At 43.8% G+C, this 24,186-nt stretch overlaps 1 protein-coding gene across 1 annotated transcript in view; it reads right to left on the reverse strand.

Moving 5' to 3' along the window:
* LOC117526998 (microtubule-associated serine/threonine-protein kinase 1-like) overlaps positions 1-24,186 on the reverse strand; it is a gene marked incomplete at its 5' end in the record, with an annotated part of 106,274 nt that overhangs the window by 59,365 nt on the left and 22,723 nt on the right. Inside the window, 5 exon segments of the mRNA XM_034189131.1 lie at positions 3,006-3,144; positions 5,292-5,500; positions 10,963-11,039; positions 11,194-11,261; positions 15,703-15,835. Of these exon segments, the coding sequence (XP_034045022.1) occupies positions 3,006-3,144; positions 5,292-5,500; positions 10,963-11,039; positions 11,194-11,261; positions 15,703-15,835 (626 nt within the window).

The raw sequence follows: 24,186 nt of genomic DNA on the forward strand, positions 1-24,186 counted from the left end.
ACAATACTCTGGGATTCTTCTTATTAACAGACACCAGCTGATGTATGTAGACAGAACGGGCACTCTCAGCCATTTTGTTATATGATGAAACTAGCTCCCTGAGATGAAGCCTGTGAACCTCAAGTTTAGAGGATTTCCACAGGCGTTCAGTCCTTCGACACAGTCTCTTAAGACTTAAGAGCTCTTCATTTATCCAAGGGCACTCATTTTTCTGTAAAGACACATTGTATTTAACAGGAGCGAACTGATCAAGAATAGTTTCACAGTGTTGGTTAAAACACTGAATTAAATTGTCCACATCAAGGAAATCAGTGAACATACAAGGATTAAACATAGAAGAAAATCTATCTGCAGTATCAGCAGTGATGATACACCTCCGAGACTTAACTTCTAAGGGCTTCTGATCAGAGCTGAAATGCAGGTCAAACAAAACGAGACTATGATCACTCAAGTGGATGTCATTTATAGACATGTTTAAAATGTCTAGGCCAAGTGTAAAAACTAAATCTAAAATGTGACCCTTTTGGTGAGTGGGCTCAGAAACATGTTGCACAAAATTAAAAGCTTCAGTCAATGATAAAAGCTCCATCGCAGGGCAAGATAACTTGTCATCAACATGAAGGTTAAAATCCCCAAGTATTAAAACAGACTCCAACGTTATAATAGAGGATAAAAAGTCACTGAAATCCTTAAGATAGGCAGTAGCAGGGCCTGGGGGGCGATAAACCAACACACAGAAAAATGGATTTGAAAAACCCACCTTGACCAACTGTGATTCAAAAGAGAGAAAATCCTGTGACTGTACCCCTTTACAAACATAATCCTCTTTATAAACGATGGCAAGGCCCCCACCACGGCGATAGGGGCGGGGCTTCCCAAGGACACAGAACCCCGCAGGGCAGAGCTCATTTAAATGAAGAAATTCCTCTTCTCTCTGCCAAGTCTCCGAAAAGCACATTAAGTCCAACATTTCCGTTGATATAAGATCATTCAGGGAAAATGATTTATTGGCGATTGAACGCGCGTTCAATAAACCAAGGCGCAAGGTGGAAGACGTCACGTAGGCGCTGTCTGAGGCTCGCAATGGGATAGGACGAAGGCAGCGGTCACGTGGACTCCAGCTGGTCCGTGCAGGCGGAGACATAAACACGGAAGTGCACAGTAGCGATGGAACTCCGCCACCAGGATACCAGCGCTGAGAAAAGTCCACAACACCCGTGTCCATCCGAACAGGTGTCGATGCAGATGTGCCATTGCACACATCAAAGAGAGGGATGTGGTAGAGGAAGTGAGCCCGTCCTCGGCCACCGGCGCCCGCGCCAAAGCGCGCCGCTGCACGCCTTCTTCTCACCTGGACACCGGCCCGCGAGCCTCTTCTCCGCTTGTCCAAAAATCCTCTTTTCCTCAGTCTCCTGAGGATCTTGCACGGCGCCCGCAACAGCAGCGGATATTCAGGTGAGTCGGAGCCGATAGTTAGGGGCGGAGGAAACGCCTGATTGTACCTGTCTCGTGTAACAAACAGGCTCTCCATCATCTCTTTGATATGAAACAAAGAGTCCCGATCGTAAGCCCGTAAAGCCAAGACACCTCCATCTGTTAGTCGGGCTGCTAAAATAACATATGTTGTAAAAGTGGCCATTAGTAACCAACACAACAGGAGCCGAGCGATGGCCACGCCAGTCACAGGCGCCATCTCTGCACCCCAATGCCTATGGGGTACAACCATACGGTAGGCCGAGTCGTCATGAGGGGTGATGGAGAGACAGCAGGTGGTGCAACGAGTGACACCTCAGGCCGGGGTGACACCTGGTGGCCTAGTCCCTTCAAGAACTCTTGAGGATCTAATGCCCAAGCTGGGGGTTTATCTTGCTTTAAAACCCTTTCCACTGAAGACAGCTCTGGAAGAAGCTCGACAGCCCAGGGGTGGGTGCTAACCACCCCCTGGGCGGTCACCAGGTACCCCTTCCTTTGCTTCTTTTTGTGGGTACTTTGTTAGGAATTATAACAGAGTTGGAACTGTTCACAGAACGTCCGGAAAGAACTTGGATTGGGAAGGCTGCCTGTGGGGTTCTTCAGTGTTGGCAGGTCCATTCCGTTAGGGTCGGGTGGAAGTGAACCAAGGGATGAGGGGAACCCCTAGATGCAGGACAGCAGAGGCGATGAGAGTGGCGTTAAAGCACAGTTTTATTAATGATAAAGAAACCAGTCAAGAACGTCATGTGGTAACAAAACTTGGAGTTGGGAGTCCTCTTCTAAATACTGGTGAGGGCCACAGAGGAATGCCACTGCACTGGTGGTAAAAGCTCCAGGAGAGTGCTCACCAGAACTGGGGACTCCTTCCTGTAAAGGGGAGTGCACTAGACAGTCTTTACATAAAAGAGTGAGTACCAAACTGAGTAAGCCGAGCCAATGAATAACTTTGCTGCTTGGACTGTATTTCCAAAATGAACCACCAAATTCAACGAATAGTATTTCAGGTATACAGAATAATATTCAAACAGATAGTCTTCTCAATAAAAACAGGATTCCAACAAAAATTCTTTCTTGTGATTCAAAACAGCAAAGAGGAATGAACAAAACTGCCCAAAGATAGGTGCATCAAGCGTGTGGCATCATATTCAAGAAGACTTGAGGCTGTAATTGCTGCCAAATGTACATCAACAAAGTATTGAGCAAAGGGTGTGAATACTTATGTACATGTGATTTATTAGTTTTTTTTTTAAATTAGTCTGCAAAAAAAAACAAAAAAAAAACTGTTTCATGTTGTCATTACGAGGTGTTGTGAGTAGAATTTTGAGGGAAAAATTAATTTATTCCATTTTGGAATAAGGCTGTAACATAAAATGTGAACATAACAAAAAGTGAAGCGATGTGCATAGTTTCCAGATGCACCGTATATAGAGCGGTTCTTCCACCAATTTTATTTTCTTTGTAAAGGTCACTTGCATTTCCGCATTTGCATCAGACCAAATATTAATGAGGGAGAAAAGAGAGAAAATGCTCACTTGTCAGGTTTGAGATCTCTATGGACGATACCGTAGTTGTGAAGGTACTCCAGTGCAAGAACAGTCTCAGCAAAGTACATGCGTGCCAGCTCCACAGGCAGAGCCCCAATGTTCTTCAATAACGTGGCACAATCACCCCCTGAGAACACGACATCAAATACAGGTTTTAGGATGAGTCAGGATCCATGCATGAGGTGTGCTGCAGATAAATGGAAATGCAGCACATAAATTCAGCAGGACTAAAAAATATAACAGAGACACAAACACACACAAAATACAGCAATAGTTGTCCAATTTGCACATCTAAGTAAGCACACACACACCAAACACAAGATTCTGATCAGACAAGTGAAAAAGAAGACGAATAGTGCTGGGGCAAAAGATTAAATGTCTACAAGGGCTGCAAGGAGAACATACTGACCTTTGGAGATTCAAATGACTGTGAAACACACTTAGCTAGACCAGACAGTAAGGTAGACCGTCTGATAATCAATGTGAGCAATCACTCTTAGTCCGCGCCAGATTTTGGAGTTTTAAAAATGGACGAACCTCCAAAGGTCACTATAATTACAAGCAAACAGCAGTATAGTGTGGAAAGGTCAGCAGGCACAGCACCCAGACGTGTCACTAAAAACAATAAAGCATGTTTCTTGATCATACGAGTACGTGCTATAAAAAGCATAAGTTTGGAAAAAGTCTTAAAGAATAGGCTGAAATGGTGGCTATTTTAAGAATCAACACTTCTAACACAAAGGCAAGGCACATGGAACAAATTATAATAATACATAAATGACATGATTAAAATAAATAAATAAAATAAGAATGGATAATAAGGAGTGTCTTACACATTTGTCATGCAGATTAATACTTTGTGATTCATTTATACCATAATATAAGGTTGTGTCTGATGGTTTGTCTGCCTTTGAGATCGAGAGAAACTTGTAAAGAGCATATGGAGTCATGACATTGATGGACAGAGGTGTTTGATGATGTCTACCTTTGCAGGAGAATCAAGGTACCCTGGAATGACTTTGTGTAAAAAGAAATGTTACTTAGGGAGACTGTGTTTGGGTTTGTGATCGCCTTTGATTCTATCAGAAGCCTTGGTGGTGTTTAAACTCAAAATCGGCTTGTTAGTAGCTGAGAGTGTACCGGAGACAATACTGAAAGTTATCGGTCAGCAGTTAGCTGTAGCTCCGATAAGATTTTTGGTGGTTTATACGTTTAGCGTTATAAAGGATAACTTTTCAGTTAGCTGATTAGCGGTTATCAAAGCTAACCTTTTGGTTAGCTGTGCCCACCACTGAACATATGTAATACATCTTAGAATCCAATGGACGTCGCCCTTGTTTGACCTTTACTTTGGAGACCAAGCATTCAACACAGTCAAAACTATTCCAATATTTTATCTTTTTATTTCAACCAATAATTTGCATCACCTTTTACCAAAATTGGAGCAATTTTTGACCCCTTTTGACCCCTATACAAACTGAAACTGATCTTTGTCACCATTTTTTCCATTTTTACCCCCTAACTCCAGAACATTCAGTCATAGATAGTCCAAACTATACCTTTTATACCTTTTTGGAATCGTTATGATGAGACAAATAATGTGGTATAGTTTTCAACATGACTGGTGCAATTTTAAATTTTGACCCCTGTGTAATTCTTTATTGACCCCTGCAGCTTATTAGAGGTCAGCTCCAGGATGGCTCCATATCTGAAAATAAACATTAGTTAATTTAGAAGATGTGTGCCACATTCCATGCTTTTATCACAAAATGAAAAACTGTTTTGCTGCGCTGCCCCACTAAAAGTGAGCCGTTATCCTTGATTAATAATCGCAGCCATACTGTAGGTGTATCTTTTACCAAGTCTTTGGAATTGCTATTCTAAATGTGCCTAATATATAAATATTGGGCACCAAATTTTGACCTTGGACTGTGACCTTGATTTTAACCAATTTTTCCTCAAAATAACTTTGTCCATGGCTGACCCGCAATCATTTCACCAAGTTTGGTCCAAACTGGATCAATACTTTGCGTGAGTTCGTTCATACACGAATGGACAGAGGACTGAAAACAATACCCTGACACGTGCTCCCGCACAACAGTGTGAGCAATATTTATTTAAAGTGCTTTTCAAAATGTACTACTCTGAATGGTAGAACAAATTAACTACCATGAACGCATTTAGAGGAGTTTCACAAAATATCAACATATTGTGAATCTAGAATGACATAAAGTCTGCAAAGAAAAAGAACAAAGCCGAATCAGAGTAGCTTACCCTCAACGTATTCCATGACCATACAAAGGTGCCGCTTTGTTTCAAAGGAACAGAACATGGACACGACAAAAGGGTTTTCTGCAAATGTGAGAATGTCTCTCTCCACAAAGGCCTGCTGGATCTGGTTTCTCAGGATCAGGTTCTGCTTGTTGATTTTCTTCATGGCAAAACGCTGACGTGTCTCCCTGTGGCGCACAAGGTAGACCGCTCTGGAATAGAAGACCAGAAAGCAGAGCTAAAATCAAAAGCTCAAGAAATGGATGGTGGCAAAATGAGTGCCCTGGTTCAGTCTCTGCATGCTTTCATGGCCATCATGTCGGAACGCAAGAACTGTCAGCGCACAGTCTTCATTTTGGTGTCAAAAAATATTGGAAAGCTAGAACTTTACGTCAACTCTAACAGAAGAATTTTTGTCAAATTAATTAATTAACAATAAATAATGGCTGAGTGGATCCTTGTCATTTGATTGGTTCTTTGTATGTCATGTGACATGGATTAGTTGTCCCATTTGTGTTGTGCTACATTCATAGCGCAAATATGGTTCCATTTACGATGCAAATTGGTTCCATACATTTTGTACCATTGTACACTGCGAACCCTGCCCACGCACACACTAGTGGGGGCGGCGTTTAGCTAAACATGGCAGACTTTGTGTTGCTGAAGGACAACGATTTGAAGGAGCTAATTGACGGTGCTAATTTTCTAACACCCACTACGCCATAAGGCATCTGGAGGCACGAAGAGCTGTTAGGATGAAAAGCTGGACAAATTTGTGACGTGATTTTTCGCTGGACTGAGGAAGTACACAGTCTTTTTTTTTTTTTAAGTATCACAGACTACATCTATTTTTCCAAGTAGACTGAGAACAATTATGAACTCCTATTGAAATGTTGTGTTGAACTGTTGATGTTAAAGCACCATACCAAAATGTTTGTTCCTTTTCTGTTGTTTATAAATGAATAAACTAGCCATTATATAAAACAAATAATGAATGTTTTTACATTCGGTGAAAGCTGGAACGTACCATTCAACTCAGCTTCTCCTCGTTGAATGGAACATTCCATTTTTTACCTCATGAAATATTCGTACCATTGAACTCATAAACATTCATTATTTGTATATTGCCATAGTAATGACAAAAACAGCAATATGCTCCAACTATTTAGATCTCAGTAACCACTCAGACATGAGAGCAGATCTTGGCCTGAAAATCTATATTTGATACAATTAACCAGTTTTCTTAGAAGTGATGGCAAACGCCTGTTTTGAGCTCTGACCCCAATTAAACCACCCCTCAATGTCTCTCAATAACTGCTGTGGTTAGACCACAGACTGTGGGTGAAAATGACTCAGTCAAAGTTCCTATTTAATCCCATTAAAGATTTTTTTTTTTCCCTGAAAGTGAGCAGAAATGCCTGTTTTGACAGCTGACTTTATGAAACAACTCCTGAACCTATTTCAGTAACAAGTCAGCTAAATATTATCACCGAAAAGACAACTTAGCAAAAACAGTCACAGCTGAATTTCTATGTGATGATCGAATACAGAAGGGAAACGTGTATGTTGGGAACAATTTGATAGAAATTAGTCTGATTGGCACAAAACTGCTTTGACATTGTTGTTGACGTACTGTCTGTGTGTTTCCTACTTCTTGCCTTCTTTTTTATGCTAGTTAATTTTTGTCACTGAGTTTATGCAGTGCTAAGCCTTCCACTTCACCCCTCTCTCTCTCTCTCTCTCTCTCTCTCTCTCTCTCTCTCTCTCTCTCTCTCTCTCTCTGTGTCTTTCTCTCTCACTCTCTTTCTGTCTCTCTCTTCATGCTTCACACATGTAGGAAATCAGGTCACATCAATTGTCATCAAGATCGCTGTTTTAAAAGATGGAGACAAAGCCATCAACAGACCGTTGCTGGTATACCATGAATTGATATTACAACCTTTTTGATTTTTCTGTGAAAACTTTATGAAATCGATTTGCTTGTTCAGATTTGTGATCTAAGACTTTGTTCGTGTATCTCGTCGCCCAGTCCTGCTTTGAAATTCAGGTTTTGTCTTGTGTAGGCTTGTTGTCCTTCTGAATCTCTTTATTAAGGGCCCCTTCACACATAGTGTGAAGTTTGAATGAAGTGCACACTTAGTGCACATGACAAAGAAATCGTGTACAAACTGTGTAATGTTGTCCCTGCCTCCAACGCTTGTACACCTGTTGCTACAACTACGAGGTCTGTTAGAAAAGTATCGGACCTTTTTATTTTTTGCAAAAACTATATGGATTTGAATCATATGCGCTTGCATCAGCCAAGCTTGAACCTTCGTGCACATGTGTGAGTTTCTTCACGCCTGTCGGTTGCGTCATTCACTTGTGGGCAGGCTTTGAGTGAGCACTGGTCCACCCCTCTCGTCAGATTTTCATTGTCAGGAAAATGTCTGAACGGCTGGAGCAGCGCTGCATCAAATTTTTCAAGAAACTGTGTGAGACAGCCAGGTGGAAACCATTCGGAAAATTCAGATGGCTTTCAGTGAAAATCCTATGAGCATCACACAGCTTAAGGAGCATTACAACCGGATTAAAGACGGCCCACAGGGGCTGAAGGTGCGCCGCGCTCTGAGCGGCCATCGACAGGCTGAAATGACCAGATCATTTCCAAAGTGAAGGCTGTGTTGATCCGGGACGTCGTGTGACTACCAGAGAAATGGCAGAAAAGGTGGACATCAGCCATTTTTCGTCAGATTCCACTGTTACAGGAGATTTTGTAATGAAAGACGTGCGGAGGCATTCGCACGTCGGGACAAAGCCGCAATGGCGTTAGGTCTTCCACCATTCAGAAGATTCAGACGGCTTTCGGTGGCTTTTTAGTCGAGTGAGTATCCGAGAAATTGTGGAGAGCTGGGCATGTCACAACATGTCCCGTGAGACTTCCAACACGGACTTGCTTTTGTTCTCCGCCATTGCGGCTTCATCCCGACGCGCAAATGCCTCCGCACGTCTTTCATTACAAAATCTCCTGTAACAGTGGAATCTAACGAAAAATGGCTGATGTCCACCTTTTCTGCCATTTCTCTGGTAGTCAGACAACGTCCCGGATCAACACAGCCTTCACTTTGGAAATGATCTGGTCATTTCAGCCTGTCGATGGCCGCTCAGAGCGCGGCGCACCCTCAGCCGCTGTGGGCCATCTTTAATCCGGTTGTAATGCTCCTTAATCTGTGTGATGCCCATAGGATTTTCACTGAAAGCCATCTGAATTTTCCGAATGGTGTCCACCTGGCTGTCTCACAGTTTCTTGAAAAATTTGATGCAGCGCTGCTCCAGCCGTTCAGACATTTTCCTGACAATGAAAATCCGATGAGAGGGGTGGACCAGTGCTCACTCAAAGCCTGCCCACAGGCGAATGACGCAATGACAGGCGTGAAAAAACTCATGCATGTGCACGAAGGTTCAAGCTAGGCTGATGCAAGCAAGTTTTTGCAAAAAATAAAAAGGTCAGATAATTTTCTAACAGACCTCGTATTTGCACACACAAGCGCCTGAAAAACAAAGTGTGCACTGTGCGAACCCATCACACCCTCTCACGGCGGTGAGAGGGTGTAAGGTGCTGGAGGTGCTGGCCAAATTCCAGGTGACACGCACAAACATCTAACACCGCTCGCATGGCACTTAGAAAATGTTTGGCCAGTCGCACTCTTGGCACGATAACAGACTGCAGTTCCCCACAAGTGTGACTTTGCAAGCACACATACAGACACGTGGGTGTCTGCGCTCCACTCACAGGAGGCATGGCTTCCGAGAGAAGCAGCTGTGGTGATCTGTCATTCTGAACATTCCAGCTGGACAACACCTGCTGTGTTTGGACAGACATGGACAAACAACTGTCCACTGTGAGGCACGTGAATCTGACTGCTGTATTTATGTGGACATAAATAAAAACATATATCGCCGTGGTGGCGAAAAGCTGTAGCAAGCAAGCACGTGCACGGAGAGGACGATGAAAGCCCCCAGGATGAAACGGACTGTCAGATCAGAACACGCAGCGGGCGATCTGACCGTCACGTCACCCACGTGAGCTTTGTTCCATATGACGCGGTGTCTGTGCTGTTGTGCGCCGCCCACAAGGCACGCATGTTAAGCAGAACACGCGCATGGCCGACTGGACGCACCTGACCAGTAGATGTGGACATGATCAGAGCACACTGCTTCTCATTCATGTCATTTGATGACTGTATGTCTGTGACCATGGGTCATCACCAGAGGAACAGATGGCTCATATTTGTATTGCTCGCTTGATAAATGCGGTGTTTTTATATGATGTGGGATTTTAATTTTTTTTTGTAATACTTCCATGTCCTTCCTCATATGAAGCAGCTTCCCGCAGCTTTCAAAGAGCTCCATAGGTCAGTGGTAAAGTCTCTGCCTGGGAATCAGAGCTTTTGAAAGGTGCGAGTTTGTGTCCCGGGTGGTGTGTTTTTGTCTTTCTTTTTTCTACCGGCTGTTTTTTTTTTTTTATTTATTCCACATACACAATGTGGTTCTACACGTACCAGCTGGTTTTTATTTCTTCCACATAAGCGGCGCCATGTGGTGCATCTTGCACTGTTCCTGCTCGATAGACATCAGAGCGTGCATGAACTTTCACACCAGGTTCGTGCACGCCTGCCCGTCAGCGCGATGTTTCGTGCACTAATTCGAACTGTTTCGTACTGTTTCGCCGTTTTCTTCCAAACGTCGTTCAAACTTTGCACTATGTGTGAAGGGGCCATAAGCATTCAACTGAAGAATTTATTTTCAAAATGACATCACCATTTTCAAAACAATTAAATGACAACCACCAGTATATAGTATATTGACAGTTTTACACATGCTATTAATTATGTAATTCCAAATGTGATATATCCTGTTGACTTCTGAATGCATATGGATACCCATGTTTCTCTGCACAGTGGCAGACAGATGGTTGCTTTCGAGAGATGGGGATGGACCGGTTATCTGCTTGTGTGACTGACATTCAGGACCCAAAATGGTTCTGTAGTGTGGTGGATGCCGTGGCACCAGCACTTGCTCCCAGACCTGGCTCTGACCATAGAGCTGAAGAAATACAAAGTTTGTAGGCCCATGTTGTTGTTGCAGTGGCGCAATGCACAAAGAAAAACAGTGGGGTCGTCAGGTTAGTGCTTATGTCTACTCTTGTTTCAAATATTTTGTTGCACCTTTTTCAGACAATTAGGAAAATCACTAAAGAACTGAACTCTGTTTACATGCATCTGATGGCACAGTTCCACTGCATGGTACCAATTTGTTCAATTTGTCTTGACTCTACTTGCTTTTGGTACCAGGGACCTTCCTTTTTCCACTGCTGATTGTAGAAGTCCTACCTTGTCTAAGGGACACAGAGTGAAACTCCTGTGACATCATCTTCATATGCGCCACACGCTAATCAGTGAGCAGTTTAGCTTTTTTATGCTAGTACAGTACCACTACTTGCCGAATGATACTGTAAAAGTGACGGGTTTGTTAAGGACATCTTTTGTCTCCTCTTTCACACAATGATGATGCAATGGCCTCAGCCCATTTGGAACCATGACAGATGTCATATCAAAAACAGGACCAGGTCAATAGAAAATAGAAGTCAAGTCACGCAGTGGATAAGTGCCATTAGGATTAGTCTACTACTTACCCGTAGGCACCGTTGCTGATTAGTTTGATGTTCTGAAAGTCTTCTTCACTCGGTGGTTTGATGGCTTTTACTTTCCCCTGTTGACAAACCCAAAGATTTAAAGCTATAATTAACAAAAAATAGTCCAAAACTGGTTTAGCTGAACATTATTTTCATATGCAGCGGTCTGTGACTGGAACACTTGCATGTATCATGAATATAGTGACATGCACACACAGCATGTGTATTTACCTCAGCAGAGTCATCAGTCTCTGGAGTATGTGGACCCTCGCTGTCGTAGCTGTCAAGACTAACGATTTCTGTTCAGGAAATATAGCGGTTACAGCAAACGGAGTATACGAACAAAAAACACCAATGATTTTTCTTGTCAAATCTTTCCTGTTCTGCAAGAAGATAACAAATTTGCAGTTGTTCTGTCATTTTTAACAAAACAGATGAATGCAGTCACATCACAGAAAAAACAAAATGAAAATAGCTTATTAATTTTCATCAGGTCTCTCATCCTGCACGTCCTCCCTCCTTGTGCAGCTTTGGCAGCTTTTCAGTGTGTGTGTGTGTCTGAGACAGCTGCTCTAACACACAGTGTATTGTTTTATAGAAGCAGCAAAATAATTTAATGATAATTAACTTTGAAAAGCATTTACAAAGCCGCTCTGTGAGCGGTTAAAACAAAACAAAACAAAAAACCCCACCTAAAATCAAAAGCCACCCAGCTGTCAGTTTGTGTTTGAGGCTGCAAACACGTGGTCGTGTTACTATGTGCACCTGAGAAAAAAGAGTGTGAAAGAGCGGATTAATACGTGTGGGCGAGGGTGTGCGCGCTTGCTTTTGTGGGTGCTCGTGTGTGTCTGTATGCGACAATGTAGGCGCAAAAGAAAGTGAAAGATTAGGATGTGGAGTGTGACATTGTTCGCAGAGATTAACTCGTGAATTCAGAAATAAAACTGCAGCAGGGAGTCGATCCGGACCATCGACCAAATCAGTTAATGAACAGCTCTTGACTGATTAGACGAGGGATTTGGATGAACAGATGTGAATTAAAACTGTGAGTTTAGGGGCTGAATTTGAGCCATGATGATTAATGTACGGAAGCGATGCCACCGCACAACCGGCCAGCCAATGCTGTGATTACTCAAAATCCCAGTAAATATTCCAACACTGAATGTTGTATGGCTGGGGGGGCCTGGCTGCCGGTTTGTTTGCCTTTTGTGTTTCCTCCCAGGTGGCATGCATTTGGGACTGAGTGGCTGTGTTGCTGAGGCTGTTAGGACTTCACCCTGATCACCTGCGACTCGTCAGGACTCACAGCTGAGGTGCATCTGGAGGGATTGGAGTATGTTGGCATTTAAGACTGAAGTGCACAGTGTGCATTTGCCAGAGACTCGACCTTGTAACCAGACGGGTGAGATCGTCGTCTTGGGAGCCATCTCATCAGCAGCGGACGCTGAGAATGTCCAGGTTTGATGCACGGTCTGTGAAAGAGGAGAGGGTGAGGTCTCACGCTCGTCAGCACACTTCCTGAGGTACGTTGGATTTTGTGACTAACAGTTATACAGTCAGTAAATGTGGTGTCCCTCACACCTTATTGTATTGAGCTGTATGTTAGTCATGTATCAGCTTCCACTGCGGTGGAGTTTTGTGAACTGGATGTTCCATGCCTGCAGGTTGGAAGCTGATCAGTAATCAAGCCAGGAAGTGTTTGCTGTTTGTACACCTTTAAGTGTTCTGTGTGTAGAGTGTGGACTCACATAATGGTTCCTTCTTTCACAGACTCGGTTGTTGCGGCCACCTGGGGGGTGTCGGCAGGGTCCTTGGGTCCGAAACAGCTTCTGGCTCCGGACCGTTAGCGCTGCTGGGAGCGCACCACGCCAGGCCGCACCTTTTATTATTATTATCACTGTTATGTATTAAATTCAGTTAGCCTTTGTTCCGTGCTCTGCTTATTTCATACTGGGTCCTTCAAACGCTGGTCGGTTCTCCGAGCTGCGTCCGACACATAACAGTAGTCTCTGGCCAAACATCACGGACCCAGCGGTAGCAGAGACGGTAACGCGCCGGGAAGGCGGCAGCAGACGTTCAGTGGTTATCCGGATCAGTTGCGGGGCTCTCCGCCCGGAAGGTGCGTGTTTGAGAACCCATTACTGGATACTAATTTGTGCTCTCTTGCAGCCGTGTCCTGTGTTTGTGCCTTATCCGTGGGTCGTGGTGGAGTGTGACTGGCGACAGCTTCGCGTCACACTCCGACCGGATAGGAGGCTTAAACGGGAGCTGCAAGAGTGCGTTTGTAATGGGTTCACGCGCACGGCGGAGCTCTGTTAGCACGGGTCGCTGGGCTTCCTGTGCTACAGTCGTAGCCCCGTTTCCCCGGATAAAAGGTAACTACTGCGTCTGTTGTTTCAGCTCCGGCGTTATTTAGTTGAGCACATTTTGGTTGTGTTGCACACAGCTGCGCACGAAGATGCAGCTCGTTTGTTTTTTGTCACCAAAGGGGGTTTGTCATTTTTTAGCACTCTGGTTCCCCCTTGTGGTGACTGAATCACGGTACCGTCAAGCTCTTGAGTAGGAACAGGTGTGTTCCATTTGGTTGAGCTTGACGGTATAACTCACTGATTTGTTTTGTGTTGGTTCATTTTGTGTGGGTGTTTTTTGAGTGGGTTTTTGTGTGGGCTTTTGTTTTTTTTGTTGTCCACTGTTTGTCTGGGGGTGTGATCCTGCGGCCTTTGTTACACAAAAAAAAAAAAGAAAAAAAAAACAATAAGAAAGACGGGGACCCAAACAACTGTGTGTTGGTCTGTTTTTTTTTCTTTTGTTTCTTTTTGTTTCCCCCCTCCCCGGGGTTAGGTGGAACGGTCCCCTGGGGGGTGAGGGGGTGGTATTTGGGTTGTTTTTTCTCTTTGTTTTTTGTTATGCCCTCTCTTCTCCTCTGACTCCAGCCGGGGGTGCCGTAGTGTCGGCATTGCTGGAGGGGTGCAGTTAGGTTGTACTGGGCGTTTCCCAGGTGGCCTCTGCACCCGGGAGGGGAGGGGGGGGGGGGGGTTGGGGTTTTTGTTTTGTTTTTCCTCCCCCAGTTTCCACCCTCAGGGTTTGACTGTGGTGTCCTCTGGGGGGGAAAAGGCGTTGGGTCCATCTAGCCGTGGGCGGCCGGGGCTGGGTCCATTGGTCGTGTGGGGAGGCGTCTCCTGGGGTTGACGAGTGGTCCTCTGGGGGGCGCTGGTAGTCCCCGTGGGTGACGGTGGATCCCAGAGGGACCTCGGCCGTGGTTATTACTCCTGGAGCTGGCGGGTGGCCCTCTGGGGGGTGTTGGTCCCTGCGTGTCGTTTGGGGGGGAGGAGGGTTTTTTTTTTTGGCATTTTTGTTTGTGTGTTTACATGTGGGTTGTTTTTCCTTTCTCCCCTTCCCTGGGGTTTGATGGGACAGTCCCCTGGGGAGGGGGGGGGGGATGTTTTGGTTGTTTTGTTTTTGGCTAATCACACGTTTGGTTAAAGGCTGACCGCACAGGTGTAGGAACTCCTGGCCACACCTGTGCTAAGACTGTCAGAAACAAAGGCAAAGATGCAGCCAGTTCAACCAGTCTGTTGGAGGACTAACGCGGACGTGGTTTCCAGCCATGGTCCCTGGAGGGGGGTGTTTCTCCTGGGCCAGGTGTGTGTGGTCGCCGGGAGGCTTCCCGTGAGGGTGGGGTACTGTTGTATGGCTGGGGGGGCCTGGCTGCCGGTTTGTTTGCCTTTTGTGTTTCCTCCCAGGTGGCATGCATTTGGGACTGAGTGGCTGTGTTGCTGAGGCTGTTAGGACTTCACCCTGATCACCTGCGACTCGTCAGGACTCACAGCTGAGGTGCATCTGGAGGGATTGGAGTATGTTGGCATTTAAGACTGAAGTGCACAGTGTGCATTTGCCAGAGACTCGACCTTGTAACCAGACGGGTGAGATCGTCGTCTTGGGAGCCATCTCATCAGCAGCGGACGCTGAGAATGTCCAGGTTTGATGCACGGTCTGTGAAAGAGGAGAGGGTGAGGTCTCACGCTCGTCAGCACACTTCCTGAGGTACGTTGGATTTTGTGACTAACAGTTATACAGTCAGTAAATGTGGTGTCCCTCACACCTTATTGTATTGAGCTGTATGTTAGTCATGTATCAGCTTCCACTGCGGTGGAGTTTTGTGAACTGGATGTTCCATGCCTGCAGGTTGGAAGCTGATCAGTAATCAAGCCAGGAAGTGTTTGCTGTTTGTACACCTTTAAGTGTTCTGTGTGTAGAGTGTGGACTCACATAATGGTTCCTTCTTTCACAGACTCGGTTGTTGCGGCCACCTGGGGGGTGTCGGCAGGGTCCTTGGGTCCGAAACAGCTTCTGGCTCCGGACCGTTAGCGCTGCTGGGAGCGCACCACGCCAGGCCGCACCTTTTATTATTATTATCACTGTTATGTATTAAATTCAGTTAGCCTTTGTTCCGTGCTCTGCTTATTTCATACTGGGTCCTTCAAACGCTGGTCGGTTCTCCGAGCTGCGTCCGACACATAACACTGAATGAATGTCCAACACAGCTGAAGGACAGCTTAAGCATTCATTTTTTGTAACATGTTTGAAGTGAGTACAAGATCATAGTGCCAGAAATACCAGGCAGTGTGTCAGAACCATTTTTATCTTTCTGACTTTTCTAAGCTATTAAAAATATCAATGCACAGTTTCCTGTGTGCGAAACAGCGTCATATGGAAAACATGACAGAATGTTTCTCTCACCTTCCAGTGGGTCCCGGGTCAGGCCCAGCTGGCTGATTATGTATCGAGGGATGTCTGCTTTCATGAGTTGTCCCTCCTTGGCGTGATCCTCAGCTGCCTCCAGTAGATGGTAGAACTCTTCAGGGTTGAACTCCTATCATTGCAGGAAGAGGAATGAGCTGATGACACTGGCAACCCCCCCTCCCTGCGAGCAAGTGCGTAGGCAACAGTGGTAAGGAAAAACTTCCTTGGGCATTTTTGAGGAAGAAACCTCAAGCAGACCAGACTCACTGGGATGACCAACTGCTTAGGCAATTGTAACAATAACAAAAATCAACAAAACAGAATTGTCTGACATTCAAAACAGATGTGGTCCACCTTAATTTATCAAGTATAATTCATGCCAACTTGTTAACTTAATTTGAACAAACATAATTCATTTGAGTGTTACCAATTGAAGCACTTCATCAGATCTTCCAACAGTTCAGTGTTTATAGGCACCTTGACACTTGCACAAATCGTCGTGCCAATGCGACCCGCTTTGTCCTGCTGAACACTGCGTTATATAAAATAATTATTTAGCAGCGGAGGACACATCTCCCGGAATCACGGAGGAATTATCTACAGCTCCAGTTTTTCTTGTGTGCTTCATGAGGTGGAGAATGTATTTGGAATCTTGTCTCAAGGTAATTATTTATAATATATATTGTAATGGATTGGTAAAACAGTTGCATTTTCATTTCTTCTTATGGCCTAGTTCAAAAATAATGAAGCCTAACTGCTGATTTGCATTGCATTTGTCATGAACAAACCATTATTTTATTTAACACCATCCAGATTTATCTGTGAGTTGCCTATAGTCTCTTTGACAGGTACTGAAAATTTCATGGAAAAAGTCAGCACGGTTCCAGAGATATGCACAAAATTTACCCCCAAAATAGCACTTTTTTCATCAATTTTGTGTGACATTGATATTCAGCATTATCATTTAAAGCTGAATGTTAAAGAAATAACCTTGTATTTTGTCAGTTTGTTTGTGCTTCATAGTAACACACAGTAATACATTTTTGTAAAGGTAGAAATGTCATTTCCTAGAAAAAATATCATGTTTCTAAAGCAAGGTAAATCTGTCGCAGAGGTAATGCTGAGAATAAGTCTTTGATTTATTTGTGTCAAAACCTTAGCTATATCTCCTACTCTGCTTCAACAGAATAATTATATTACTTGTTCAATAATACCAGGAACTAATGGACAGAATTTCTTTCTTTCATGCTTCTGCAGACTAAAGAAGATACCTCCAACTGTTGTCGCAAGCGTTACGCTCTAGCACATTATAGTATATATGCACTGATAATTTCTAGCAATGACAGAACAGAGACCAATAGAAATATTGAAACTCTGATATATAACCATACCTAAAATGATAACATTTCACAAAAAAGACCACTTTTAAATTTTGATGGTTATGTCACACTTTGGCTTCATTATTTTTGAATTAGGCCTTATGAGTTAGATAATGTATCTGTAAAATTATGTTTATTGTGGCTGTAACATCTAGTCATAATCATTTAGATGCGCTGCGGTAATAACATGCATTGACTCAGTGTTTTCGTATATATTACGCAAAGTTCACGTTTAGTTCACAAAATTACTGCATGCCAGAGGTTTTGAACATTTAAAAAAATTTTTGTGCACTTGCGTGCAGCTGAGCACCATTCACAACAGTTACAAGTTTACTCCCTGGCAAACCAGACTGCATTGCCAGTGCGGGAATCAAATTTGTGCAAGTGTCAAGGTACCTTATGTACCTTGCTTTTTCATGAGGGTTTCTCTTTACAGTTTTCATGGGAATTTGTAATATGAAAGAAAAAAGTGAGGGTGGGGTGGAGTTGTGGTTCACATCAGCTCAGATCTCACATCACAATTTTAACACCTTTAGATAGGTATCAAAACCAAAGTCAATACCATCACTAAAATCTACTCCTGTCAACACCACATAATTGTTGTTATCAGGAAAGCGACACCTGACACCACTGAAGTGTTTTGTTAAAAAAATAAAACCATACAAGTAACTTGCCATATTTCCGAAATCCTCAAACACATGGTTTTTATTTCAGCTTAGTGACCTTTTCACAAACTTTAGTGAAGAGTAGGTTCAAGTAAAGTAACCTATTTTGCATATGTAAAAATGTTAATTAGTTTTAAAAAGTGTGCACAGTTAATGTAATTTTTATGAGTTGGCCCAACTTTTCAATTGATTTTCATGCCAAATGGTTGTTCCAACAATCTCCATTGTTCAAAATTAATATTCACGGCTGCTTCATGGCTCCCACTGTGGATCTGTCCCAGATTCGGCACAAGTTTTAACGCCGGATACCCTTACCCACACTTCTCCAGTTGTACATGGAGAAACCTGTGCAGCTCCTACAGTTCTGAACTGTTCTCCCAGCTAAGCAGTAGTCAGAACCTGTTCTTCTTAGCTTCTGAGACCCGACAGGATCTGACTGCACATTGAGTCACATCACATACATGCATCAAACTTAATCCCCAACACTACTAAAGGCCCAGTCACACCAGGGGTTGCATCCACCTTGCCACGGGTTTAAGACAAAATTGTTGCAAGGGTGCGTCCCACATTTGCTTGGGTGTCACTGAAAAAAAATTGAGATCAACAATGTGTGCCGAGGTGAAAATCAGTCATGGTCATGAAGTGTATCCTGAACATGTTCAAAATATGTGTGGCGACTCCCGCAATGAGAATTTGATGACTGGTTGTTTTTGGTGTGCCACAGAGGTACAGATGACAGTGATTGGCACTATAAGGTTGGAGATAAAAAATGATTTTGAGCAGGAGAATGTAAGAAGAAAAATCAAAGAACAATTCCGGTGCTGAAATTTGTAAAGCAGACCTTGTGAAGTGCTGCAGGCAACGTGTTGGCAATGTGAAACGTGTTGCAGGCATCCATTTCAAAATGAGCAAATATTTGCACAAAAACAATAAAGTTTATCAGTTTGAACATTAAATATCTTGTCTTTGTGGTGTATTCAATTGAATATAGGTTGAAAAGGATTTGCAAATCACTGTATTCTGTTTTTACATTTTACACAACATCCCAACTTCATTGGAATTGGGGTTGTACAATAACAGGCATGTTTGGATTTTTTTTTTTATTTGCACACATGTCTGTGGACTGTTACAATGTAGGTGAGCCAAAGATGCAATGTGTGTATCAAATGTATCTTTTTATGTGCTTCCATGCCAGGACATAAACAGTAGAAAACTCCTTTTACACAGACGCTTGTGCTCACACAATATTAATATAACCTGAGGTAATTACTCATCATTTTACATACAGTAAAAGGCACAAAGTATATGGATGGATGCATTCCACATATGCCACATTTCAATGCGACAAAATAATGACAACTTCTGGTATTTATTTCACCCCACCTCCCCAAATCATGGCTTCCCACGGAAATAAGGTGAGAAACCAGACCCGTTTTAAACCCAAATATTGGTGAATGAAATGAAGACTATTATCCAGCTAGTTATAATAATGTTACATTGAACAGTGCTGTCAGTGATGTTTTGTCAGTGGTCCTGTGTTGTTTGTGCTCAGACTTATTGTGGTTGCACCTCTGTGTGCCTCAACTTGTCTCTGTGCGTTTCTGTGGCACAGACTCTCAAGCACACGTTTTGGAAATCTGTCAGTTAAGACGTTTTATACAAAACAGTGAATAAGCCTTCATTCCCCAGGCGGGAGCCTTCTCAGAACACCTCTACAAGTCATGCCAAATGTGCACCAGCAGCCCGGCTCTGGCAATGCCCCAGACTTTGAGGGCATAACATGCTCGACATTTGTCCAGACTATGTCATGTATCTATGAGACAAATGTGCCGGGATGCATAGTGGACAAACCTGGTCAGGGTGTGCCTGGGTGTGTTGCATAGTATATCATCCTGTATACACAGCTGTAGCACTCATGTGTTGCTGCAGACATGCATGTGTTGCAACAGACACGTCTTGCTCTTTGAGAAAAAAAGCACCACAGTTCAGCACCAAGGACAGTCCCGGCAGGAGTGATGGCAAAAAAGACAACAAGCTTATAAATTTGTGTCACATACACACAGCTGTATATATATACGAGGTCTGTTAGAAAAGTATCCGACCTTTTTATTTTTTGCAAAAACCTGATGGATTTGAATCACGTGTGATTGCGTCAGCCAAGCTTGAACCCTCGTGCGCATGCGTGAGTTTTTTCACGCCTGTCGGTTGCGTAATTCGCCTGTGAGCAGGCTTTGAGTGAGGAGTGGTCCACCCCTCTCGTCGTTTTTTTCATTGTTTAGGAATGGCTCAGAGACTGCCGCTTTGCTTGATCAAAATTTTTTCAGAAACTGTGAGGGACATCAAAGTGGACACCATTCGAGAAATTCAGATGGTTTTTGGTGAAAGTTTTATAGGCTTCAAAGAGATTACGGAGTGTTACTGTCTCTTTAAGAACGGCCCAGAGCGACTGGTGGTGCACCGCGCTCCGAAGCCGCCATCGACAGGCTGAGCGACCATTTCATTTCTAAACGGATAGCTGTATAGATCTGTGACCATCGTGTGCAATTTCTCTGGTTATCACAAGAGCTGGACATCAACCATTTTCCGGCAGATTTCACTTTTAACAAGAGATTTTGTCATGGAAAGCCGAGCGGAGGCTTCGCGCGTCACGATGGATTCACTACTGGAGCAAGACAAAACCACCTCCGTTTTGGTCTCACAGGACGGCTTTGAGATGGTGTTCAGACAGCTGTCGGTGGTTTTTCCATCGAGTGATTATCCGAGAAATTGTGGATTTGCCTGGACATGCCAGAACATGTCCTGTGAGGCTTCATCATGGCGTTGCTTTGCACCATGCGGCACCGCCGCGACGCGCGGAATTCCTCCGCACGTCTGTCTCAATGTGCCGAAAAAGTGCTGATGTCCACGTCTTTTCACAATTCCTGTGCTAGCCAGATGACATCCCGGATAAAACACAGCGTCCAGTTTGGAAATGAACGGCACATTCCACTGTTACAGGAGTTTTTGTCATGGAAAGAGGAGCGGAGGCTTCGTGCGTCGCGGCGGTGCCGCATGGCGCAAAGCAATGCTGTGATGAAGCCTCACAGGACATGTTGGGGCATGTCCAGCTCATGCACAATTTCTCGGATAGTCACACGACTGAAAAGCCATCTGAAAGCCGTCTCAAAGCCGTCCTGTGAGACCAACACGGAGGTGGTTTTGTGCCGCGCCATGAGCGGCACGGTGGCGCATCCCTCCGCTCCTCTTTCCATGAAAGAAACTCCTGTAACAGTGGAATGTGCCGAAAAAGTACTGATATCCACGTCTTCTGCCATTGTTGTGTAAGTCAGACGACGTCCCGGATCAACAAAGCCTTCACGTTGGAAATGATCTGGTTGTTTCAGCCTGTCGATCGGCGCTCGGAGTGCGCTGCGCTCTCAGATGCTGTGGGCGGTCTTTAAACCGGCTGGAGCACTCCTTAATCTGTGTAATCCCCATAAAATTATCCCTGAAAGCCATCTGAATTTTCCGAATGGTGTCCACCTGGAGGTCTCTCACAGTTTCTGGAAAAATTTGATGCAGCAAAGCTCCAAATCGTTCAGACATTTTATTTGCAATAAAAATCTGACGAGAGGGGTGGACCACTGCTCACACAAAGCCTGCTCACAGGTGAATGACGCAACCGACAGGCGTGAAAAAACTCACGCATGCGCACAAAGGTTCAAGCTTGGCTGATGCAATCACACGTGATTCAAATCCATATGGTTTTTGAAAAAAATAAAAAGGTCGAATACTTTTCTAACAGACCTCGTATATATATAAACTACAACATTGCAACTGTATTCTTGAGGGGGCTGTTATCAGAGACAGTTGCGGACTCTCCCAAATCGCTGACAGTCTTATCTCTGTGTGACCCAGGCTTAAGACTCAGCTTTACTTAAATTGCGACAAACAAATGATCAAACACCACGATGAGTTGGTCAAAAAACACAATCAGTGCTAATACAGTGCCAAACTTTAAATTGCTTTCCTGAAAGCATCAGTTTTTTCCCCTCAATGAAACAGCCTTTTGTGGTATCCTGTGGGATTCAGTTTCATTCCTTTTGGTGGAATAACATTTTGATTAGAAAGCAAAGCCCGGGGCAGCAAGGATCATTTCCTTCCGTCCCTACACTCTCATATCTGTTCCGTGAGACCAAAGACGGGAGCAGAATGCAGCAGGGAATTAACCTGCCTCTCTGATAGCTTACTCAGCTTGAGGATAATATTATTGCCATTAACGCACTACACACTCTGACATTTTCACCAATCAGTTCTTGCAAATGACTTGACTGCTAAATTAACTGTATAGCCGTGGACAAGACTGTATCTGTGCATGGAGGGTGCATCCAGAAAGTATTCACAGCGCTTCACTTTTTCCACATTTTGTTATGTTACAGCTTTATTCCAGAATGGAGTAAAGTCATTTTTTCCCTCAAAATTCTACTCACAACACCCCATAATGACAACATAATAAAGTTTTTTTTTTTTTTGTAAACTTATTCAGAAAAAAAAAAAAAATCTAAGAAATCCCATGTACATAAGTATTCACACCCTTTTCTCAGCACTCTGTTGATGTACCTTTGGTAGCAATTACAGCCTCAAGTCTTCTTGAATATGATGCCACAAGCTTGGTGCACCTATCTTTGGGCAGTTTTGTTAATTCCTCTTTACAGCACCTCTCACGCTCCATCAGGTTGGATAGCATATTGCATCGTTGCACAGCCATTTTCAGATCTCTCCAGAGATGTTCAATCAGATTCAGGTCTGGATTCTGGCTGGGCCACTCAAGGACATTCACAGAGTGGTCCTGAAGCCACTTTTCTGATATCTTGGCTATGTGCTTACGGTCACTGTCCTGCTGAAAGATGAACCATTGGATCAGTCTGAGCTCAAGAGCATTCTGGAGCAGGATCCAGGATGTCTCTGTAATCCAACGCAGTTGGGAGGAAAAGAGACGTGGACAGCTCTGTCAGAACGCAGACAGACTGCCTCGTCCACACCTGTCAGATCTCATTTAAAACATATGTAGATGACACAGACTGCTGTCAGATGGCCATAAAAGGCGCTGCAGACTGCCCGATCTCCAAATTTCTGTATGGCAAATAGCCATGGAGTAAATTTGTAAAGGTACACACAGACGGGTGTGTGCCTTTACAAATCATGTCCAATCAACTGAATTTACCCCAGGTGGACTCCAATTAAGCTGTAGAAGCATCTCAAGGATGATCAGTGGAAACAGGATGCACCTGAGCTCAATTTAGAGCTTCATGGCAAAGGGAGTGAATACTTACGTACATGTGATTTTTTTTTTTAGTTTCTTTTTTATTTTAATACATTTGCAAACATCTAAAAAAAACATTGTCAATATGGGGTATTGTGTGTAGAATGTTGAGGGGAAAAAAATGAATTTCATCCATTTTAGAATAAGGCTGTAACATAACAAAAAGTGCAAAAATGTCATTACTTTCTGAATGCACTGTATGCCTACTCCTCTGCAACCTAAGGGCCAAGATCTAAAGTCCAGACCACATCCTGCATGAATGTACCAAACGCTTCACACAGTCACCTTGACAACGTAACAATGAGCCAAGAGCGCTGAGGGTCGGGCCATGGCTCTGATGTACAATGGAGGTCATCAATCTGAGCTGAAATCTGTGTACAACTGTGTATAGAGCGGAAGTGAGTTCTGAACCATTGGCTTCAACGTGTCAAGGACACGGATCAGCCTCCAGTCAATGTAACATGCAGCTAAGAAGCAGTGCGAATGGAAAAAAGTGTTTTATGGTATTATGTTTGAAAAATATTGATGTACGGCACACATGATGTTCTGAATGACACGAGAAAAGGACATTTTGTCCTGTGGTACAAAATGCAGCACACACATACTCAATGTACAACATATGGAATAGACTTTGCCTTTATATATTAAGATGAGGGGCACTCAATAGAATGCATACCTCAGCTATAGCACAGCATTATTAAATACAGTGCTGTGAATATATATATATATATATATATATATCCATCCATCCATCTTCTACTGCTTAGTCCAATTAAGGGTTGTGGGGGGCTGGAGCCTATCCCAGCAGTCATAGGGCGTGAGGCGGGGTACACCCAGGACAGGACGCCAGTCTGTCGCAGGGCCACAAATAGACAAACAAACAGACACACCCACACACACACCTAAGGACAATTTTAAAGATTCCAATCCACCTAACCCGCATGTCTTTGGATGTGGGAGGAAACCGGAGCACCCGGAGGAAACCCACGCAAACACGGGGAGAACATGCAAACTCCACACAGAATTGAACCCATGACCTTCTCACTGTGAGGCAACAGTGCTAACCACTAATCCACCGTGCTGCCCAGAATATATATATATATATATATAAAATTCAGGTTTTTTCATATTACAA

Source organism: Thalassophryne amazonica, chromosome 15, assembly GCF_902500255.1.
Source record: "Thalassophryne amazonica chromosome 15, fThaAma1.1, whole genome shotgun sequence".
In the NCBI taxonomy this organism is placed as follows: Eukaryota; Metazoa; Chordata; class Actinopteri; order Batrachoidiformes; family Batrachoididae; genus Thalassophryne; species Thalassophryne amazonica.